At 36.5% G+C, this 21244-nt stretch overlaps 1 protein-coding gene across 3 annotated transcripts in view; it reads right to left on the bottom strand.

Moving 5' to 3' along the window:
- Positions 1-21244, bottom strand: part of Tank (TRAF family member-associated NFKB activator) — an 87757-nt gene that overhangs the window by 51167 nt on the left and 15346 nt on the right. For all 3 annotated transcript variants that reach the window (XM_013029769.1, XM_013029788.1, XM_013029779.1), the window contains exon 2: positions 5940-6087. In XM_013029769.1, the coding sequence (XP_012885223.1) occupies positions 5940-6038 (99 nt within the window). In that variant the 5' untranslated portion in view covers positions 6039-6087. The remainder of the gene's footprint in view (positions 1-5939; positions 6088-21244) is intronic.

Here is a 21244-nt window from a genome sequence, read left to right as displayed (position 1 = left end):
TCCACTTCCAGCTCTTTGTTTTTTGGTGATTAATTGGAGATAAGAGTCTCATTAACTTTCCTGTCCCAGTTGGCTTCCAACTGTAACCCTCAGATGTTATCTTCGTGAGTTGCTAAAATTACAGGTATGACACACCAGTGCCTAGCTTAGCATATTCTATTTCTGAGAACACATCTCTGATCTTCCAATCATCAATACGGAAAATTTTGGAGTGAGATAATTAAAAAATCTCAGGTATGCCAGACATCAGTGGCTCTTGCCTATAATCCTGGCTACTCAGGAAGATGAGATCTGAGGATCATGGTTCAAAGCCAGCCTGCCAGCCTGGGCAGGAAAGTCCATGAGATTTAATTTCCATTAACCAACAAAAAGAAGTGGTAGAGTGGGACAGAACCCAAGCCCTGAGGTTAAGCCCCAGGAATGGCATTAAAAAACAAAGTCCAGTATGACTTCAGAGCTTTTGCTCTTATTATAGAAATTAGAAAACATGTACATGTATTTTACTGTTATAGATATTAAAATGGCTCAATTATAAGTTCTAATTTATTTACTGTAAGTATTAAGTACTATTTACTGAAATATGCAGATAAGGGCAAATTAGTGATTCACACTAAGTAATATTTGTTTCTGTAATTTACAAAATAAAATCCCAAGAAATATAAAAGCAAGCCTACATATATTTCCCCAAATTGCTATAGAAAAAGTTAATTTTAAAAAAGATTAATGAAATCAAATAGGTTCAAAATTACTTTTTCATTATACTATAGATCACACAATGACTAATAAATTAGAATTTCAGAAGCTTGACAACTCACTTCAAAATGGGAATTGTTTTTCCCCCTAAGGATACAGATGCCTTTTCAATGTCCTCACATGAGCTGGTCTAATATCCCAGGAAATCACAGGGATTGGACAATGTGGCAGGATAAGAGAGAATAAAAAGATAAGTCAAAAAGGTAAGCACTATCTTAGCTCCTCAACCAATTTTGGTCATTTCTTCAAATTTTTCTAAAAAAGCCCATAAGAATATAGTTATACTATCTCTTCCCTAAAACTGCTATCTTCTAACATATTCAAGAATTTTGGTATTTTCTTTCATACAAAGCTTCTCTAAATGCCACTAGTTCTACTAGTACCTTGGATGTGTTCTAGTCAGTTTTGTGGCCTTTCCCATTCCATGTACTAACTTTTATGACCCTTTATTACAATGGGATCCCAACCATCAATAGTTATTTACTGATAATAATCCATACTTTTAACTCTCATTTGTGGGAAACACAGGCAGCAAAGATGGCGCTGAGAGGGAGTTGAGTGGGCAGAGCCCAATTCACCTTACATTCAGTGCATAACCAGCCCATAAAAGCTTAGGTGCATGATAGGGTGTGACCTTGACAGTGATTGGTTCCTCTTCCTTCCTTGCTATGCCACCCGTCCTTTTTGGCTTTAAAAAGGGTTGCTCTCTGTTAATAAATGAATTTTCTACCTGCTTGATTTGGCTCCCCGCTGTGTCTGATTGTCTCCCGGGCTGAGGGAGGCTGGGGAAATGGGCGAGCGCTGTGCTGCACTTACCTTTCCTCAGACACCTTTCCTTGGACTCCCACCCTCCAACACTCATTCTCCTTCTAATCTGTTCTCTCACCTAATAAAGACCTCAATCACCATATTTTTGTTTTAGTTTATTAGACTCCTCTTATGAATAGCATATTTCTTTCTAATTTCAGTTCATACCTCAAAGTTTGCAATTTTGATCACTTTGTGTGTACTTTCTGGCCAGTTTACTACTAGTCTTTTACTCTCAATCTGACAATCTCCTATTTTTTTTTTGCAGTCGTGGGGCTTGAACTCTGGGCTTGGGTGCTGTCCCTCAGCTTTTCAGATCAAGGCGAGCACTCTACCAACTGAGCCACAGTGTCACTTTCAGTTTTCTGAGTGGTTTATTGCAGATAAGAGTGTCATGGACTTTCTGCCAGGGGTTGGCTTTGAAGGAGATCCTCAGATCTCAGCCTCCTTGAGTAGCTAGGCACCTGGCTACAATCTCCTAATTTTGTATTTGGTTAACCATTTCTATACCAAGAAATAATCAACAAATACATAGATTGATACAACCAAGAATTCATGGCAAATGCTAACTGTAGTATTTTTCTCCTCTTATTTCTTACACAAATTGATTTTAATTTTTTACTACCACTCTCAGAATATCCTACACACCATTTTACCTAGATAATATTACTTTATACTTCACAGAAAAAAACTAGGCTCTTGCATGATAACCCACTGAATTTTCTACCACCACTTCTCCAATGTACAAGTTTATCTTCATTTTAGTTTTTTTTTTGTTTGTTTGTTACTTCTCTTGTTCCTTCTAGTCATGAGAAAGTTAAGGATTTGTCTCCTTGTTTATAGTCAGTTCTTTTACCTATACTGGTAAAGGACAGTTAGCTGACCTTTCCTTCCTATTATTTGCCTTTGCTTTTAACCTTCAATGAACAACGGGGCAATAGGGATGTACCATTAAACAAGACAAGGCTTCAATCTCATGGGTCCTTACTTTCTTATCAGGAGACAAATAAGTAAATAAAACAAAACAAACCTTATATAATGTCAAAGTAATATATCCTCTAAGGAAAAACAAATAACCAAGGAGGGTTGGAAGAATGTAGTAGAGGCTACTCTTACATTCAGGATGTTCAGAAAGGGCTTCTTTGAAAAGGTGGGATGAGAGGAGAGACTCAAATTAAGTAAGAGAAGAAACCATGAAAATAGCCATAGGAAAACAACTACTTCAGCCAAATGAAATACCACAAGCCAAGTTCCCAGAAGCAAAAGATTCTTCCACTATAGTTAAGGGGTTAAATTGGCAGTTGTTTCCCCTTTACCAGTGAGAGTAGAATTTAAAAGGAGTTCTTATTTCTGCTTTAAAACATGTCAATATTCTCCTTCCCAAATTCTAGGTTTCTAAACTCTTATAGAACATAAAATTGTCAGTCTTTTCCTTCCTTCCTTCTCCCTCCCTTTCCCTCTCCCTCTTCAACACTGGCTTCAAATCTGTTATCTCCTATCCATCCCTGCTTCCTAAGTAGATGGGATTACAGGCATGGTAGAACATGCCTGGCCAAAGTTTCCTAATGAATCTAATCACAAAATAGAAAGGACAAAGTTGGGACTGTTTTGTTTTACAAAAACAATTATGCCTTAAAGCTGAACTAGGAAAAGAAATTCAAATTCCATCCTATATTTCCTTTTCTCCTCCTTTTCCTTCTCTTCCTCCTCTTCTCCCTTCCCTACCTCCTCCTTCTGCTTCTCTTTTTTTTTTCTTTTTTAAAGTGCCATCCCTGAGGCTTATACAGTCCGGGACCTGGACTCTGTCCCTGAGCATTTGGGCTCAAAGTTAGCATTCTACCACCTGACCCACAGGTTCACTTCTGGTTCTTTTGGTGATTAGAGATTAGAATCTCATGGACTTTCCTGCTTTCGAATCTCAATCTGAAGACTCATGAGCAGCTAGGATTACAGATGTGAGCCACCAGTGCCCAGCTCATTTCAATAATTTATTTGTATTTGTTTGTGTGTGTGTATGTGTGTGACTGAGAGCGTGCACATGCACCAAACCTACTGGTCTTTAGACTTGAACTCAGGGCCTGGTCTCTGTCTCAGAGCTCCTTTTTGCTCAAGGCTACTGCTTTACCACTTGAGCCACTGTGCCACTTCTGGCTTTTTCTGAGTAGTTTATTGGAGATAAAAGTTTCACAGACTTTCCTCCCTTTCCTCCAGCCTGGGCTAGCTTCAAATGGCAGTCTTCAGATCTCAGTCTCCTGAGTAGCTACGATTACAGGTGTGAGCCACCAGTACAGGGCTTTTTAAGTTGAAAGCCCATTATAACAGGTCCCTCTACGTCCCCTCCTATTCACTCAAGGGAACTCTCTCAAATTACTTATATAATAGAGCACTGTTCTGTAAACCAAGTGGAGAATCACACTAATGATGGTTTCTGAGAAATGCGAGCGGGAAAATACAAATAAGAGCATTTAATAGTAGATACAGCAACTAGAAAGGAGAAAGGGAATTATGCAGTTGTTATACTGTATTTAAGGCAAAAAACTCCTAAAAACTGTATGACAAGCATATTTCCTATGACTTCTAACTTTTTTTTGGGGGGGGGGTCTAGTCGTGGGGCCTGAACTCTGGGACTGGGCACTGTCCCTCAGCTCTTTAGCTCAAGGCTAGCGCTCTACCACTTGAGCCACAATGCCACTTCCAGTTTCTTTTTGCTTATGTGGTGCTGAGGAATCGAACCCAGGGCCTCATGCATGCAAGGCAAGCGCTCTACCACTGAGCCACCTTCCCAGCCCGACTTCAAACTTTTATGAGATAGTAAAAGCTCTTTTTAAAATATTGGGTAAATGTAAGATCCTCTATTTTCAACTGCCAGTGCAAGAATAATTTAAGATGGTTGGGGTTGGTCTTGGCTTTTATTTCTAGAAAGCAAAGATTGGTCCTTGGATGGCAGCTAGAAACTTGGCTTTTGAAAACATTGCCTAAATGATAAGGTTACGACTACCATGTCAATCTACTCTGACTGTATAATGAGACTATGGTAGACTACTATTTTCCAATTCCATCTGAAATTTTGGTTGACATCAAGTACCTATGCAACCATCCTGAACTTGAAAAAACCCTGAACTCTAAATCTCAACTGGAGTTCCTTATGCTCTGCATACTGTAACAGAATCTGTGAAACTACAGGCAGAGTATAAGAAAGCTGAATATGGACTCCTGACACTTCATGATGTTTTTCTTTGTGAATGATCTGGTTATGTTACCATGTCACTATAATAAACCTAAGTGATAAATCTGACTATATGCTGAGTCCTGTAAGTTCTAGAGAATTCCAAAATTGTGGGTAGAACTGTGGAACCTCTGAAACACTACTAAGTAATGATATTAAACAAAGACAGACTCTCACCATTATTTCACAAAAGTGTATGTTGATAAAATTCTAATCTATAATAATAAGTAAAAATGGAATATAACATCAGAATAGAGGCCAGAATTTTAAACGGAATAAATTTAGCATTACAGGAAGTTCATTGTGTTATTCTTACTTTTCTCATTTTGCTGAAGATCTGTGAAATCCTCATCATGTACCAGTAGAGAAATGTGTATTGGAACTATAAGTTGGATTTTTTTTTTGTCCCACAAATTACTTGCTTTTTGGCACTGAAAGTACTAAGCACAAATGACGTATGTACAGGCATATTTTTTAAAAAATTGAGTAAGTCACCGAAGACCTTATTGAAATAGTCTATTTTAACTGTAAAAAAAAGAACGAAAAAGAAAAGGAAGAACAGCTGGGTACTAATGGTTCACAACTATAATTCTAGCTATTCAGCAGAAAAGATGGAGGTTCAAAGCCAGCTCCAGCAGAAAATTCAGCAAGACTCCATTTCCAATTAAAAAACGGGTAGCTGCAAGGGTGGTTGAAATGGTTGAACACTAGTAGCGAGCAAGTGAGATAAGTGAGTCCAAGGCCTTCAGTTCAAGTCCCAAACAATAACAAAAAAATAAAGAAAAAAATTACATATGGAAAACAATGCTCTTTTCCTTTCCAAACACAGTTACTATTAAATGAATCCATCAAATCAACTCTTCCCACAGGGTGCAGAATGTTTTTTAAAGACACACACACACACACACACACACACACAAACTTCAATTTTATCCATATATATATATGTATATATATATATATTCCTGTGTTTCAGTAATTATAGTTCCTCAATTTCCAATGATATAACATGTTCAGTTGAAAAATGTTCTCAAATTCCCTTTACTATAATAAATGACAATTTTCAAGGAATGGATGTTGAGATACATTCTCAGTCTTCTAAGAGGGTTTCAGAACTGCTATGGCAGCAGAATCCCATAGAGGAAGCACACACCTTTTGCTGTAGTTCTTTTACTGCAGAATCTCTATCCATGCATGCCTGTCGGAAGGCCTCATACGCTTTATTGAGTTGCTCACCAATGTTTTTATCCATTCCTCTTTTTCCTGTACCATCACTATAAAGGACAGAGCAAATGGCAGGTCTGAAAAATAATAAAAATAATTCAGTTACTCAGTTATACAAATCTCATTTAAAAAAATGCATTGTAAGACAGTCCTATAAGGCCTGACATAGCACCAAGTACTACAAAGGGTTATGAAGGCATTTTTAATCTAAAATCCTGGCTAGATATTAAAATGCTTTCTATAATTTTTAAATATTCATTATTAATATTCTAGTTAATAAAGGGGAGTTCTAGTTATCTGAATTAGGAAGGGAAGGGAAACAACAAAATGGCAAGACAAAGGACAAACGGGAAATTGCAATAGTGATACTCACAAGATAATAGGTTGGAAATGATCTGTACAACTGGGAAGGGGCTTGGGGGTGAAGTGGGAAAAAATGAGGGAGGAGGCAACAAGTTTGTCAAAAAATACTACCTTACTTACATAACTGTAACCCCTCTGTACATTATCTTGACAATAAAATTTAAAAAAATACATTTCAATTGAAAGTATATATTAAAAATGCTACTTTGGGGATTAGCAACCTATAAATTTAACCACAAAATAGAAACTACAAAAGCATTTTATTATTCATGTTTTATTATAAAAGTGTACAGCATGACTATAAAAGTATACAGCAATGTGGGAAGGGATTTCTTTTTACTAAATGGACAGTTACTCCCACTTACAAGGTGAATTCTTGCTACACTGAAATTAGAGCAAAATTAAATAGATAATAAATGTTTGTGGATGGAGTTCACACTGTTGTTATCATAGAGCAATTAAAATGTGTGAAAATACTCTTATTTTAGCACAAAATCTAGGGAGAGCTGCTGTTGGATTGTATAATAAAAAAAGCAAAATCACATCCGTTTAGTTCTACCCCCCACTACCTATTAGTTTTCCAACTTCCCTGCTGTTTCTAAACTACAGATGATTTTCTCAGAGGAGGTAATTTAGTTTTATCTCAGCTTTCATAACATCTCTAACTACATTCTTTGGCTCTGAGCAGAGAGCTTCCTAATGACTCTGATTCTGTCTGTCCAACTGAAAAAATCATAAAATTTTTTTTTTCACTACTCTAAAAAACACACAGAACAGACAAAGTCATCTATTAATTAAGGAGATGACAAAGTTTTGAGAAAATCCTTTATAATCTGTCTTTAATGTCAGAATCTTTCATTTTATCTTTGCACACAAAAATGCTGTGTAAAAATATTTTCAAATGAGAAATGTAAAGATTGAGACATATAAACTATGTATAAATATAAAAATGCATCAAGTTGTATTTTATTTATAACTCATAGAAAAATAAAAAGTATTTCAAATATATTCTTCAGCATCCTAATGTTTACTGTAATATGCAACTACCACTAATTTCAAAATTTTTATCACCTCAAACACAAAGTCTGAACCTATTAAAAGTTAGTACTAATTCCCCTCTTCAACCATCTGTTAGCAACCACTAATCTGTTACTGTCAGTATGGGTTTGCCTCTCTTTGACATTTCATATAAATGGAATCATTTGACATTTCATATAAATGGAATTATACAATATATGACTTCTATGTCTGGCTTCTTTCACACAAGATAAAATTTCTGAGGTTCATCCATATTGCAATATACCTTTATATGGTTGAATAATTTTCCATTGTATGGATATACAACATGGTGTATTCATTCCTGGACATTTGGGTTATATCTACTTTTTGACTATTTTGAATAAAGCTACTATGAAAATTTGTGTATATGTACTTGTACAAGCATATGTTTTCAATTCTCTTATATATGTCTAGGAGTGGGAACTGATGGGTCAGATGGTAATTCTTTTTTTTCTCTTTTTTTTTTTTTTGTCGGTCATGGGGCCTGAATTCTGGGCCTGGGCGCTGTCCCTCAGCAATTCAGCTCAAGGCGAGTGCTCTACCACTTGAGCCACACTGCCACTTCTGGTTTTTTCTGTTTATGTTGTGCTGAGGAATCAAAGCCAGGGCCCCATGCATACAAGGCAAATACTCACCACTGAGCCACCCCTTCCCAGACCTAAGATGGTCATTCTGTTTAACTTTTTGAGGGACCGTCAACTATTTCCCTAGTAGCTGTACCATTTTACATTTCCACCAGCAACATAAAACATTTCCAATTTCTTTACATCCTCACCCACCTTCTTACAGTCCATTTAAAAAATCATAGCTATTCTAGTGAGTGTGAAGTAATACCAAATTGTGGTTTGGATTTGCATTTTCCTAATGACTAATGATGTCCAACATCCATGTACTTGTTGGTCATTTATCTTTGGAGAAATTTCTATTCAAATCCTTTTTTCTCTTTCTTTTATAAGCCTTGCTTTTTGTCTATAGGATAGTAGAAGACAGAGGAGCAGCCAACACACAAAAGTAATTTGTTCTTGTCCAAAGACCATGGTGATTTTATAGCATTCTGAGAATTTTACATACATTATTGAGGAATTGGGGCTCTGGATTTAGGGCTTCTTCTTTCTTTTTTTCTTCTATTCTTCTGAAGAATAATAAATGAGCTATGAAAGGCTTATTGTCATGGGAAAGTTGTCATTGCAGGTCAAAGCTCTTTGCATCCTTTTAATAGCAACCACTCATAAAACTTTTTAATTTTCATGAATTACAATTTACCTATAGTTTTTCCTTAAGCTTCTTATACTTCCTTTTAATGCCATTTCTAAGAATCTAGTGCTTAATCCAAGGTCATGAAGATTTATCACCTACATTTCCTTTTAAAAGTTTTATTTGTGAATAAGAGGTATGATTTAGATTCATTTTGTGAATATGTGAAGCTATTTAGGTTTCTTGGCACTGTATATTGAAAGACTTTTTGTTTTCTCATTGAGTTGCCTTGGTAATGTTGCCAACAACTGACCATAAACAACAATGTCTTTTTTTGTTTGGTTTGATTATGCTGGGAACTGAACACAGGTTCCCTGTACATATTAAACACATGGTTCTACCACAAACTTAGATCCCTGGTCTCCCATAAGAGTCCTGTAAACACACAGGTACAAGTAATATTTCAGTCTTAGCAGCTGAAATCTTTCATTTTACAATGCAAACTATATCCATAAATTCTTTTTTTTTCTTCTTTAGTTCCAAGACCAGGACTCGAACTTCATACCTGCTACTTTTGTTCATTGGCTAGTGCTCTACCAACTGAGCCATGCCTCCAACCCCTATCCATAATTCATTTGTCAGACTTAATAAAACAAAAATTCCAGGGTCTTTGTTTTATTCTGTTTTTGGTAGTACTGGGGTTTGAATCAGAGTTTTGTACTTGCTAGGTAGATGCTGTGCTTGAGTAACACCTCCCGCCTTTCTATTCTTGTTTTTGCTATTGCAAAAAACTTTTGTCCCTGGCTGTCCTAAACAGCAATCTTTTTACTTTTGTTTCCCACCACAGATGGGAGTATCAGGCATATGCCACCGGGTCCAACTACTGGCTGAAATGAGGTTTGGTGAATTTTCTGCTCAGACAGGCTTGAACTACAGTTCTCCTGATCTCTGCCTCCTAGTAGCTAAGATTGTAAGCATGGGTCACTGGCACCCAGCTAAATCCAGGGGTTATAGTCATTGCTTCCCGAAGCAATTTTTTTTTTGTTGTTGTTACAGGAATCACAGTGTCATTGCTTTCGGAACTGAAGGAATAGTAAGTCTTTAGTCATTTTGCCTAGGAAAATGATGAATCTTGTTAGGATAATTAACATTGCTGGGACTTTTGCCTAGTTGTAAGATACTATGGAAACACAAACAATTAGCATTAATACAAAGTGTCACATAGAATATTTTATTTAGATACATTTTCATTAAAAATATGACTATAAAAATACACACGAGACTAAAATACAAGGTGTATATATATATATATCTATATATATACTCCTTATAGTATGTGTATATATAGATATATATATCTCATAAGGACTATAGTATACTGACATATATGAATGCAGAAATTAGAGGTTTAAAGCCACTAAATTATCTGTCATCTTCAAAAGCTAAACATATAAAAGCAAATTGTCAGTGAAAACCATACCTGAGTTCATAATCTGAGATAAATGATAACCTTGAATTGGGGCTCTATCTAGCATCACACTTCCTTGTGTTATCGACTGAACCTTGTGTAAAAGCTACAAAATTTTTTGTGACACGTTTTTTTTTTCCTCTTCATTATAAAAATGGTGTTGGGACTTGATTTTTTGAGTCTGTGAGTTTAAAATATATGTCTGTTCCATCAGGAAGGTACATTATTATTTTAAACTTAAAAATGTGAATACAACAGTAAAAGTAGCTGCATCATATGCAAGAAAATTATGCGAAGCCTTCGTTTTAGGTCATTGAATTAGACCATACAAATGTCACTAAGTGGAGCTACTAAGTAAATTCCACATACAATTTCCTGAAATAAGAATGTATGCTGAGGCATTAAGTTTTGTTCAGTATAAATAAATACATAAACAATATATTTAATTCCTAGTTCACAATCAAGAGGTGAAATGGGTGTTAGCTTACTGACTCTGATCAGAGAAAAAGGCAAGTTTTTGAGATCTAGCTTATTTATTTGGACAGATTTAGAATATTAACGCTGAACTTTAAAGCCATGTGTTCATCTATTTTTCAAGGCATTTGTTAAGTGTAAAATTAATTTCACAATGGAGACAGTTACATTTCAATTAAATTTTGGTAGGCCTTCTGCAAAAGTTGCCAGGCTTCAGAAAAATGCTTTTCATTTATAGTAAACATGCTCAGATCCAAGTCCATTACCATTCATGATTGACTGATTGGCAGTAGTGGGGTTTGACCTCAGGGCTTTGTGCTTGGTAGGCAAGAGCTCTACCATTGAGCCACACTGCCATTCCTTTCTGCTTTATTTTTCAGACAATCTAGCACTTTTACCTAGGCTAGTGTCATGTTGCAATACTCCTACCTCTGCTTCCTGAATAGGTGTGATTACAGGCATGGGCTATAACACTATACTTCTTTTTTGGGATATGCCTTTGCTAACTCCCTCCCCCCCAACTTCCTTCTTTTCCCTCTCTTTTCTCTCCTCTCTCCCCCTCCCCCCGCCTCTCTTTTGCCCAAGCTTGCCTAGAACCATAATCTAGCTGGTATTACAAGTGTGTATACCACCTTTCATGGGCAGCCTTGTTCCCCAAATCCAGAAGTTCCAAACTACAATAACCTGTCTTGGAAACATTCTTTTGTTTACGGTTTCACTTTATTTCTCAATTTAGTTCATTGGTTTTGTTTTACTACATAAAGAAAATATTAAGAAATTTGTTATTACATCATAGAAGACAGCCAGACTAGCTGGATACATTGACCTTCCCTTTTGCAATTCTCTGGAAGCCTCAATACTGACTCACCCATCTACCTTTCTCCTTCTAGCAGTAATCCACTTCTCTTCCACCCCCAGTGGTTCCGTCAAGAAAGGAAACCAGAGTACAGCAGATTCCCAATCTCTCTATCCCAGAAGGTTTCACCAAGAAAATCTGTGGGCAGCAACCTACTTCCTCTTTCCTCCATTATAAGCAAGAAAGATAATTTCTTCCTTTGGTAGTTTCCTAGTCCCAACAAACTATGTTCATTGCTGGGGCCAAAAATCTAATTTAATAAAATGTATCTCATTTCTATTCAATTGCATTAGAAAAAAAAATTTGCTTACTGTGGGCAAGGCATTGGTGTGGGGTACAGCAAGGTATTTTCACCAAGTTTTCATTTCCTATTAATATTCCATTTGCTGATAAGACTCACAGGCTTAAATGACTGGCCTACAGCTACATAACAGTGTTACAAATGGGGTTAAATCTTCAAATTTCTTAGTTCAAGGATTGTTCATTAAAGCCAGTTGCAAAGCATATTGGATATGTTCTTTGATAAAACATAATTATTGAGTGCCAATTGTTAAGAAAGATGTGTTGGATATAATGGATTTTATGACAAAATCACTGACATGAAACCTACTCTTGTGAAGGAAAGCACCATCAGCTATAACTTATATATGTTACTACAAATAGCACTATAGTTTGGGAAAGATAAGTGTTCACATTTATTTATAAAGTTAGGACTTTTTTCCATTCATCTTTTTCATTTTCCAGCTAGGTGGACTGCAGCAGTAGTAATCTAAGAATATAATAGTAAAGGGAATAGTTTAAGATTGGTAAAACAAGAATTAAGAAGCTTAGCTGATGTTTCAATACGGGTTTGAACTGATATGAATGACCTCACCATTTCTTTGATATGATTGTCAAATAGCAGTCACCCTTTCTGAAATAAGTTTCCCACTGTTATAAAGATGGTTTGAATGTTTAGTTTCTCAGCATTACTTGTCATATCTTTCATTGCATAGTTTGTACTTGTTAGGATTATTGAGTGAATCAGACATACAGAACATATATTGTTTGTTTCTCAATATTCCTTTTCTTCTTTAAGTACAAGTACTCATGATTTTTATCTGTTACAGTTATGTTCCTATTTTCTGGTCACTCAAAACATTCAAACATCTATTCTTCACTAAAACAAGCCAGGACATGTACATTTCTCATGCTTTGTTGAGCTTGGTTTTCCTGATGAGGACAACTTGTGAACCTGAGACAATTCTTAGGAATAATAATGATGTTTTCTACCGAAATGACTGATTAAGCCAGAACATTTTTTTCAAGATGCTTACAAACAATCCTTACTTTAGGATGAAAGAGCTGGATATAATGTCCTTTAATTTTACGATTATATAGTATTACTTAACAAATATAGAGCACAGAAACTTTTGTTAAAAAAATAGGATACTTATTTTTTCTCACAAATAATGCTATAACTTTAAATGGAGTAGTAATTTTTAGTTTATATTAAAACTTTATATTATACTCTGATTATATATCTAAAATATTTATAAAAATTTATATAACTTTATATAAATTATACTTAAATGATTTGCAAATTAAACATGAAAATATTACATGCATATATTCCCTTCTAAATACTTTAGTAATAATGCTTATCTACAATTTTCTAGCTGTTTACTTATTAGCTTCTTTTAGCATTACTTGTCATATCATTCATTGCATAGTTTGTACTTATTGGGAATATTAAGTGAATCAGATATAAAGAACCTAAGTTGTTGTTCAATATTCCTTTTGTTCTTTAAGTACAAATACTCATGATTTTTATCTGTTACAGTTATGTGCCTATTTTCAAGTGCTGCTTTGAGGGCTTCTAAAAGGGAAGAACTCTATCCTTACTGGTTCAGTTCTGAATGTTCAGTATGTACTACTTTCCTCCCTGGGAAAGAGACAGTCACTGCCCTTTTCTCTAATTAGAGCTCATAATTCAGTGAAACTGACATAAGACAAAATACCTATTCTAAGAGGTCATCTATAAATGTGTTAAAAAAAAAAGGTATAAACATATGGGGGGGGGCGGTCCGGGTAGCACAAATTAAGTATTTGTAAGACCTCATCTAACGGTTCTCCAGATTTATGCATTTCAGTTCATTTCCTACAAAGAAAAAAAAATCTCTTAAAGGTACAAGCAAGATAAGGGCTCAATAGAACAAATAAGTGAGATTATGAATAGCTTCACAGGGGATGTAACAGTTCAAGTGGGTCCTGAAAGACATGAAGACTTTCAACAAATAGAGCATAAGATAAAAAATATTCGGAAAAGCAGAGGCACTAAGAAGAAGACATTAGCATTTTGCATTCAGTGTCTATTCTACTTACACAAATCTAGTATAATAGTGCAAAAAGGTCAGAGTATCAAGACTGGCTACAATCCAGGTCACCATGTATGCTGCATCATTCATAAAGACCATGAGTGAATTGGTACTCCTCAGAATGGCAGAGAGCACTACTTACATAAACTACACAGAAACTCAGTTATGGGCAGATTGCAATTGAGTGCCATTCTCACGGTCATTTTTTACTTCTTACTTGTTTATATTTAGGGAGAAATAGAGGGTTTAAAGCAGGACATGGAGATGTGTTCATAAGGTAAATTGGATTTCTCAAGTTCTTAATTCCAAAATGATATAGAAAAGACCAGTGGTCATGCCACATATGGGATCACATATGGAGTATTTACTACACAAATTGTGCCCGATGTAAAGCCACAAACAAGGTCATTAAGTTCATCACTGCTGGGTACTGGTGGCTCACACCTGCAATCCTAGCTACTCAGGAGGCTGAGCGAAAGTAGGGATATCTCACAAGATACTATTGCTTTAAGTTAAGGGCTTAAAATAAGAGCAGGAGAAAGGGGATTGAAAGATGAATTTTTAAGTAAATTAACAGGATTTAGTGGCAAACTTTATAGACAAACGGCAAGAAAGCAGGGGCTGGGAAGTTAGCTCAGTGGTAGAGTGCTTGCCTCGCATACATGAGGCCCTGGGTTGGATTCCTCAGAACCACATAAGCAAAAAAAGCCGGAAGTGGCACTGTGGCTCAAGTGGTAGGGCACTAGCCTTGAGGTGAAGAGCTGAGTGCACAGGCTGAGTTCAGCCCCCATGACTGACAAAAAAGAAGGCAAGAAACCAGTGCTCAGATACCCATGATTCATATTGGTCTAGAAATCTGCATTTTAATTAGGAAAATGTTCAAGGTGATTTTGTTGCAGATAGTCCACAAGTCATTTTTCAAAACCTTAGAGGAACAGTTGTGATAGTCAGATACAAGGAAACAGGAAGAAAATTTGGAGCAGGGAAAGGCACTAAATTAGCTTTGGACAAAATGATGTAAGAGAAATAATTAATAATGAAGAGAAAGAACAAACTGAGTGATAACCTACAAGAAGAATGAAGAAATTGCTCACAGAGTACCAGGGGTTCATGCCTGTAAGCCTAGCTACTCAGGAGGCTGAGCCTTAGAGGATCTCAGTTCAAAGCCAGAAAAGACCACAAGACTTTATCTTCAACTAACCAGCAGCAAAAAATGCAGACTAGAGGGATGGCTTAGGTGGTAGAATGCCAGCAGTGAGCTAAAAAGTCAAAGAATATGAAGCACTAAGCCGGGCGCCGGTGGCTCATGCCTATAATCCTAGCTACTAAGAAGGCTGAGATCTGAGGATTGCTATTCAAAGCCAGACTAGGCAGGAAAGTCTATGAGACTCTTATCTCCAGTTAACCACCAGCAAACCAAAGTGGCTCTTTGGGCTCAAGTGGTAGAGCACTTGCCTTCATCTGAAGAGCTCAGGGACAGCACCCAGACCCAGAGTTCAAACCCAGGACCAACCAAAAAAAGAAAATAAAGATAAAGAAAAGAGCATGAAATAGAGTTGAAGACTAGGTACTGGAACAGAAAAAAAAACTGACAAGAACTGACAGCTAAGTATGACTTTCTCACTTGGACATATAAATTCTGTTTTATATGTGACTCTTTTTTTTTGGGTCCAGTCGCGGGGCCTGAACTCTGGGCCTGGGCACTGTCCCTCAGCTCTTCAGCTCAAGGCTAGCACTCTACCACTTGAGCCACAGTGCCACTTCTGGCTTTTTTCTTATGTGGTGCTGAGGAATCAAACCCAGGGCCTCGAGCATGCAAGGCAAGTGCTCTACCACTAAGCCACCTTCCCAGCCCCTATATGTGACTCTTTAAACTGTTAAAATGGCCAAAATACTCTTACCAAGAAAATGTAGGAACCCCTCCCACATTTTTAATAAGGAAATAGAGTTGGAACTCTTATTGTACTTTCCTATACCATGACATGTACACTTTTTGTTTGTACATAGAAACCAAAAAAAGGAACAAACTCACTTATTATTTAGAATATGTTAGAAGAAAAATTAAGATACATACAAAGCATAGCATAGGTCTTTTGTCTTCTGAAAAGCCTATTAATCAAATGGAAGGCAGTTAAATACCAGAAAAAGTAAACCTCTGACAGAGTGTTTGAACGTGATTTCTCATGTTTCTCTACCAAATTTATGATAATAAAATAACATTATTAATGATTTTTCAAAATAGTAGTTTGCATCTATCATCTGTAGATATAAAAATTTCAGTAATCTTAAAAAAAACTCCCTCATATGACATAAGTATAATAAATATTATAGGCTATACAGGACAAAGGATAATGTTGTTTCTAAAATACCAATCAAAACCTTATGAGATAGTAAAACAGCTGTTCTTCCAGCATGCCCAAGTCATTGACCACACCAGAACAAAATGGAGAATATGAAGGCACAAACCTCTTTGATAAAGAGCGATATTTCAGGTGGAAGAGCTTTGCATAAAAAGCTTGTTTTCTCTTTAAGTCATAGTTTAAAATTGCTGAGCAGCCATTTAGCCTCGAGAATATTCCATAGATAAAGAGGAATAGGCAAAGACCATGTAATTATAAAGCTGTACTCTGTGCTCTTAACCACTGGCATAGCTCTGCTTTTAATTTCCCCGAGGACACCTACAGGCTCTTGGGCAAATGTTTGCAAGTCAAAACTTGTTTTATTAGAAGTAACTGTGAGAATGCCAATGAGAAAATAAAAGTTTCAGAAACTTTCACATTTCCATTTCCAGTCATTCCCAAGATGTTTAAGGCATGACTTTAAATAAATATACATACATAATTTAAGTTTAAAACTAGATCTAATATATATATATATAGTATATATCATTATATATAATATGTATTATAACACACACACGCACACACACACACACATATTTGCCAGTCCTGGGGTTTGAATTCAGCCCCTGGGCACTGCCCCTGTGCTTCTTTTGCTGAAGGCGAATATTCTACCACTTGAGCCAAAGCACAACTTCCGGCTTTTCTTGAGTGGTTCATTGGAACTAAGAGTCTCATGGACTTTCTGCCTGGGCTGACTTCCAGTACCACTCTTCAGATCTAAGCTTCTTGAGTAGGTATGATTACAGGTGTTAGCCATCCAGCTAGATCTAATACTTTTATAATGTGCAATATACTCTCACTCCAACTGTTAAATATTCTATGTGACAGGACCCAAAATCTGAGTAGCCTGACAGGCTTTTTTGACCCAAACAGAATCTTTCGTTTTTTTAGGGCAACACTCATTTTTTTATAAATGTTAAGTTTCAGATCAAGTAAATTCTAACATTTACTGTGCCATCCTACTGTGGAAGAGCAAGAACTGGTAAAAAAAAAATTTGACTTAATGTTTTTACTTTTTTTGTCCCTGAAAAAAAGTTTTAAAGATGCTATAAAAATTACAAACTTCAGTCTTTAGTTAAACTACATTTTCTATGAAACACATTCATTTCTCTAAGACAGTTTGTAGTCTAGGGTATTTGTTTCCTATGGGTTAGCACATTAGACTCATTCAAGGTGGTTAAAAAAAAAATCCTTTCCAAGACTTCTTGAATGATAATTTTGTGTATCAGGGGAGACATTTAAAAATCACTATCATAAGCCAGGCACTGGTAGCTCATGCTTGTAATCCTAGTTACTCAGGAGGCTGAGATCTGAGGATCACCTTCAAAGCTAGCCTGGGCAAGAAAATCCATGTTAGTCTTATCTCCAATAAACCACCAGAAAACCTAAATGGTGCTGTAGTTCAAGTGGTAGAGCGCTCACCTTGAGCTAAAGAGCTGAGGAACAGTGCCCAGGCCGAGTTCAAGCTCCATGACCTAAAAAAAATAATCACTATCATAAGGAGTCAAGTCATAGCTGGTAAAGCATCACAAAATACTACAAATCAAAGCAGGACAATGGTTCACAGACTGCTCCTACTCCATTGATCTGCTTTGTGAATTATTCCATGAGAATATAGAATATAGAAACAAAAATAGCAGTTGCAAAGGTAGAACATTTTTTTTCTTTAAAAAGGAAGTATTTTGATACTTTGGCAGATGTCCCAGAACAACAGCACTTTATTGATCTTGGATCTATGAAATTCCCATAATCCATCAGAGTATACAACAAATGTTTTTACCATTAATGGAACTCTCATGGAGAAATTTGAATATAGCCAGAGCCCTTCCTTAAGTAGTAATGACCCTTTTAGTTTGATATTCTCTTTATTGATACTTAATTATACCAATTCTATTTAAAATTTTCAAACTACCAAAATTGGGAGAGAAGACAGCTTCTAATGGCATGCCTTCAAAATCTAAAGAGGCCCAAAGCCAAGGACCAGAAGTACAATTTAAACTCTGTTCAAATGGCAAGCACTCCAACAATGAAGGAGTTGTTCTCTATTTCCTCATTGGAAATACTAGAAACAGGAGTAGAAACTGACATGTATTTGCCAGGTACTTTATATAAACTAGCTAGTTTTTAATCTTTTCTCTGGAGGATCAAATACTGTCTTCCTTTTGCAGATAAGGAAACTACTTGATTCAAAAGAGTAAATAAGTTGCTAAGGTCATAGAATTAGCAAATGGAAGAATCAGAAAAAACTAGGTTTCTCTGACCTAAAAGCACAATCATTAGTTCTTTTGTTCTTAATTTAGTTTTTACGTATTTTCTTTGCTAACGCTATATATACATCTACCTTTGTGAGTCAAATAGCTCTGCATGCTTAAGAAAAACAACAGTCCTCTGCTTTCCTCTCTCATTTCCTGCTTCACCTTGGCAACAACACTTTTGGCTGATTCTTTTTTTATATTTATCTCTGTATCTCTAAATAAATGTGCAATATTGCCATTATTGATTTGTCAATTTTGTCCTCCCACACATAATATGAACTCAGCTGTCTTTAAACATCCCCTCCCTTCTCTCATTTTTCCAACATAATTATATGCCACTTTTGTTAGATGAGCATTCCATTCAGTTTTACCGTATTTGCGGATAATACTCAGTGCTAATTCTGCTTTCCTAAAAACTTTTTGAAAAAAATAATTTGCTCTCTTCCTATGGTCACTAATATGACACCTTAATATATTTATACACTTCAGGTATGTTTTTGCTTTAAATCAAATTTATATTTTCAGACAAAACTTTCCTGAGCTTTCTGATTCTATATTAGCTGCTCTCTATGCCTGACAGAAAGCCTTCATCTTAGGACTTTCTTTCACCTTGAATTTACCATTTCCCTTTGCCCATCTTTCTCTCAAACTGAATACTATCAATAATCCCATTTTTTCTTTTCTTGTTTTACATTTCCATTTGATGGTCCAGATATTAATATAGCTTTCAGAGCAAGAGTGTAAAGGAAGCATAACTGAAAATACCATCTACCTTTGGACCTGATAGTTTGGCCAGAATAAGAGTTCTAATTTGGAAGTAATTTTTCCTCAGAATTTGAAAAGCTTTGCTATTGGGCTTGTTTGTTTTGGTGAAGTGCAAACCCATTATGATATACAGTATTCTATTGAACCTATTTCATCCCCCTCCGGAAATCAGTAAGATGTTTTTTTCTTTATATCCAATATTCTAAAACTCCTGCTAATTGCAGTTAAGCCTTTTAACCTAGAATTTCATCCTTCAGTTTAGATATTCTCTCAGGAAAAAAAATTCTTGACAATTTCCACCTTTTCCTTTTTCCTCCTCCTCCATCCCCACCCCTCCCTTAAACTCAATACTATCTAAATGTGGAATCATCTTCTTCCGTTTCCTCCTCCTTCTTCTTTTGTCAGTCATGGGGCTTGAACTCTGGCCCAGAGCGCTGTCCCTGAAGCTCTTTAGCTGAAGCCGAGAGCTCTACCACTGAGCCAAAGTGCCACTTCCAGTTTTCTGGTGGTTTATTGGAGATAAAGAGTCTCACAGCCTTTCCTGCCTGGGCTGGCTTTGAAGGGCTATCCTCAGATCTCAGCCTCCTGAGTAGCTAGGATTTACAGGTGTAAGCCACTACTGGCACTGGGCTTTTTTTTTGTATTGTTTTTTGAGACAGAGTCTTGCTATCTAGTCCACCTGGCCTTGAACTCACAATCCTTCTGTTTCAGTCTCTGATTTTCTTACTCTTTTAAAATGAACTTCTGTTATTTCATAGACACAGTATCTTAAGACCGTTGTCTTTGGAGCTAGTAACATGCTGCCACATTATAGTTAACCAACCAACTTTCTTGGATAAACAAAGTAAAAATCAAAGGTAAGAGTGCTTTAGGTTGGGGGAATGCTTTAGGTTAGGCACTCTCGATCTCAACTACTTGGGTATTACAGGCAGGAAGATTATCATTTTGAGGCTAGCCCAAAAAATTTAGTGAGACTATGTCAAAATACAGGGACTGGTAGAGAGACTTAGTGGATGAGCACATAACCTACCTAGCAAGTGTGAGATCCTAAGGCCAAACCAAGAATTGCCAAGAAAACCAAAAGCATTTACAAACAAGTGTTTGGGGAATATGTAGCTCCAGTGGTACTGTTTGCCTAGCGTGAATGTGGCCCTAGGTTCAATCTCAAGAAAACAAACAAACAAAAAGTGATGCTTTAAGAACTCCAGTGATAAAGCTCCAAGATAGATAAAAACAGATGAAAACGAAGATCTCACTTTGACCACTTATACATATTAGGATTCACAAACTTGAAAGATTTGATTTCTATCATTTCTACTCCACTGGAGTGATTTGCAATTCTTTAAGGCTTTTTGTTTTTGGGGGGTTTTTTGGTGCTGGTCCTGGGGATTGACAGCCTGAGTGCTGTCCATGAGCTTTTTTGCTCAAGGCTAGCACTCTACCATGTCAGCCACAGCAATACTTACAGCTTTTTGGTGGTTAATCGGAGATCAGTCTCATGGACTTTTAAGCGTGAGCTAGCTTCATACTGTGATTTCCAGATTTCTCTCCTACATAATTAGGGTTACAAGCGTGAGCCATTAGTGCCTATCAAGGCTTAATTTCTTGAGGGGTGAGGTACAGTGTGGGTGACCTAGGAGAGGAAGAAGGATTCTGTAGGGCTTGCCCCATTGCTGTCTATTTTACTTTTAGATAAATGTTCTGCTATGGTTCACTTGTGATAAAGAACACTTGTGGTAAAGGACCTATTTAAATCTAAAGCAGTTTCAGGATGGGAAAAGGAAACGACCTGTTCCATTTTGTCCTAGGAAAGCCTTTCTCAAAACCTTGCTGTAATTCAGAAAAGTTGCCACTTTTTTTGTGTGTGCCAGTCCAGGAGCTTGAACTCAGGGCCTGAGTGCTATTCCTGAGCTTTTTTTTTTTGCTCAAGGCTAGCACTCTACCACTTGAGCCACTGCTCCATTTCCAGCTTTTTTTTTTTTTCACAGACTCTCTTGTCTGGGCTGGCTTTGAGCCATAACCCTCAGATCTCAGCTCCCAG

Source organism: Dipodomys ordii, unplaced genomic scaffold (genome assembly GCF_000151885.1).
Source record: "Dipodomys ordii isolate 6190 unplaced genomic scaffold, Dord_2.0 Scaffold5, whole genome shotgun sequence".
NCBI classification, from domain to species: domain Eukaryota; kingdom Metazoa; phylum Chordata; class Mammalia; order Rodentia; family Heteromyidae; genus Dipodomys; species Dipodomys ordii.
Note: the sequence above shows the minus strand (reverse complement) of the source record. Positions and strands in the feature narration are given on the sequence as shown.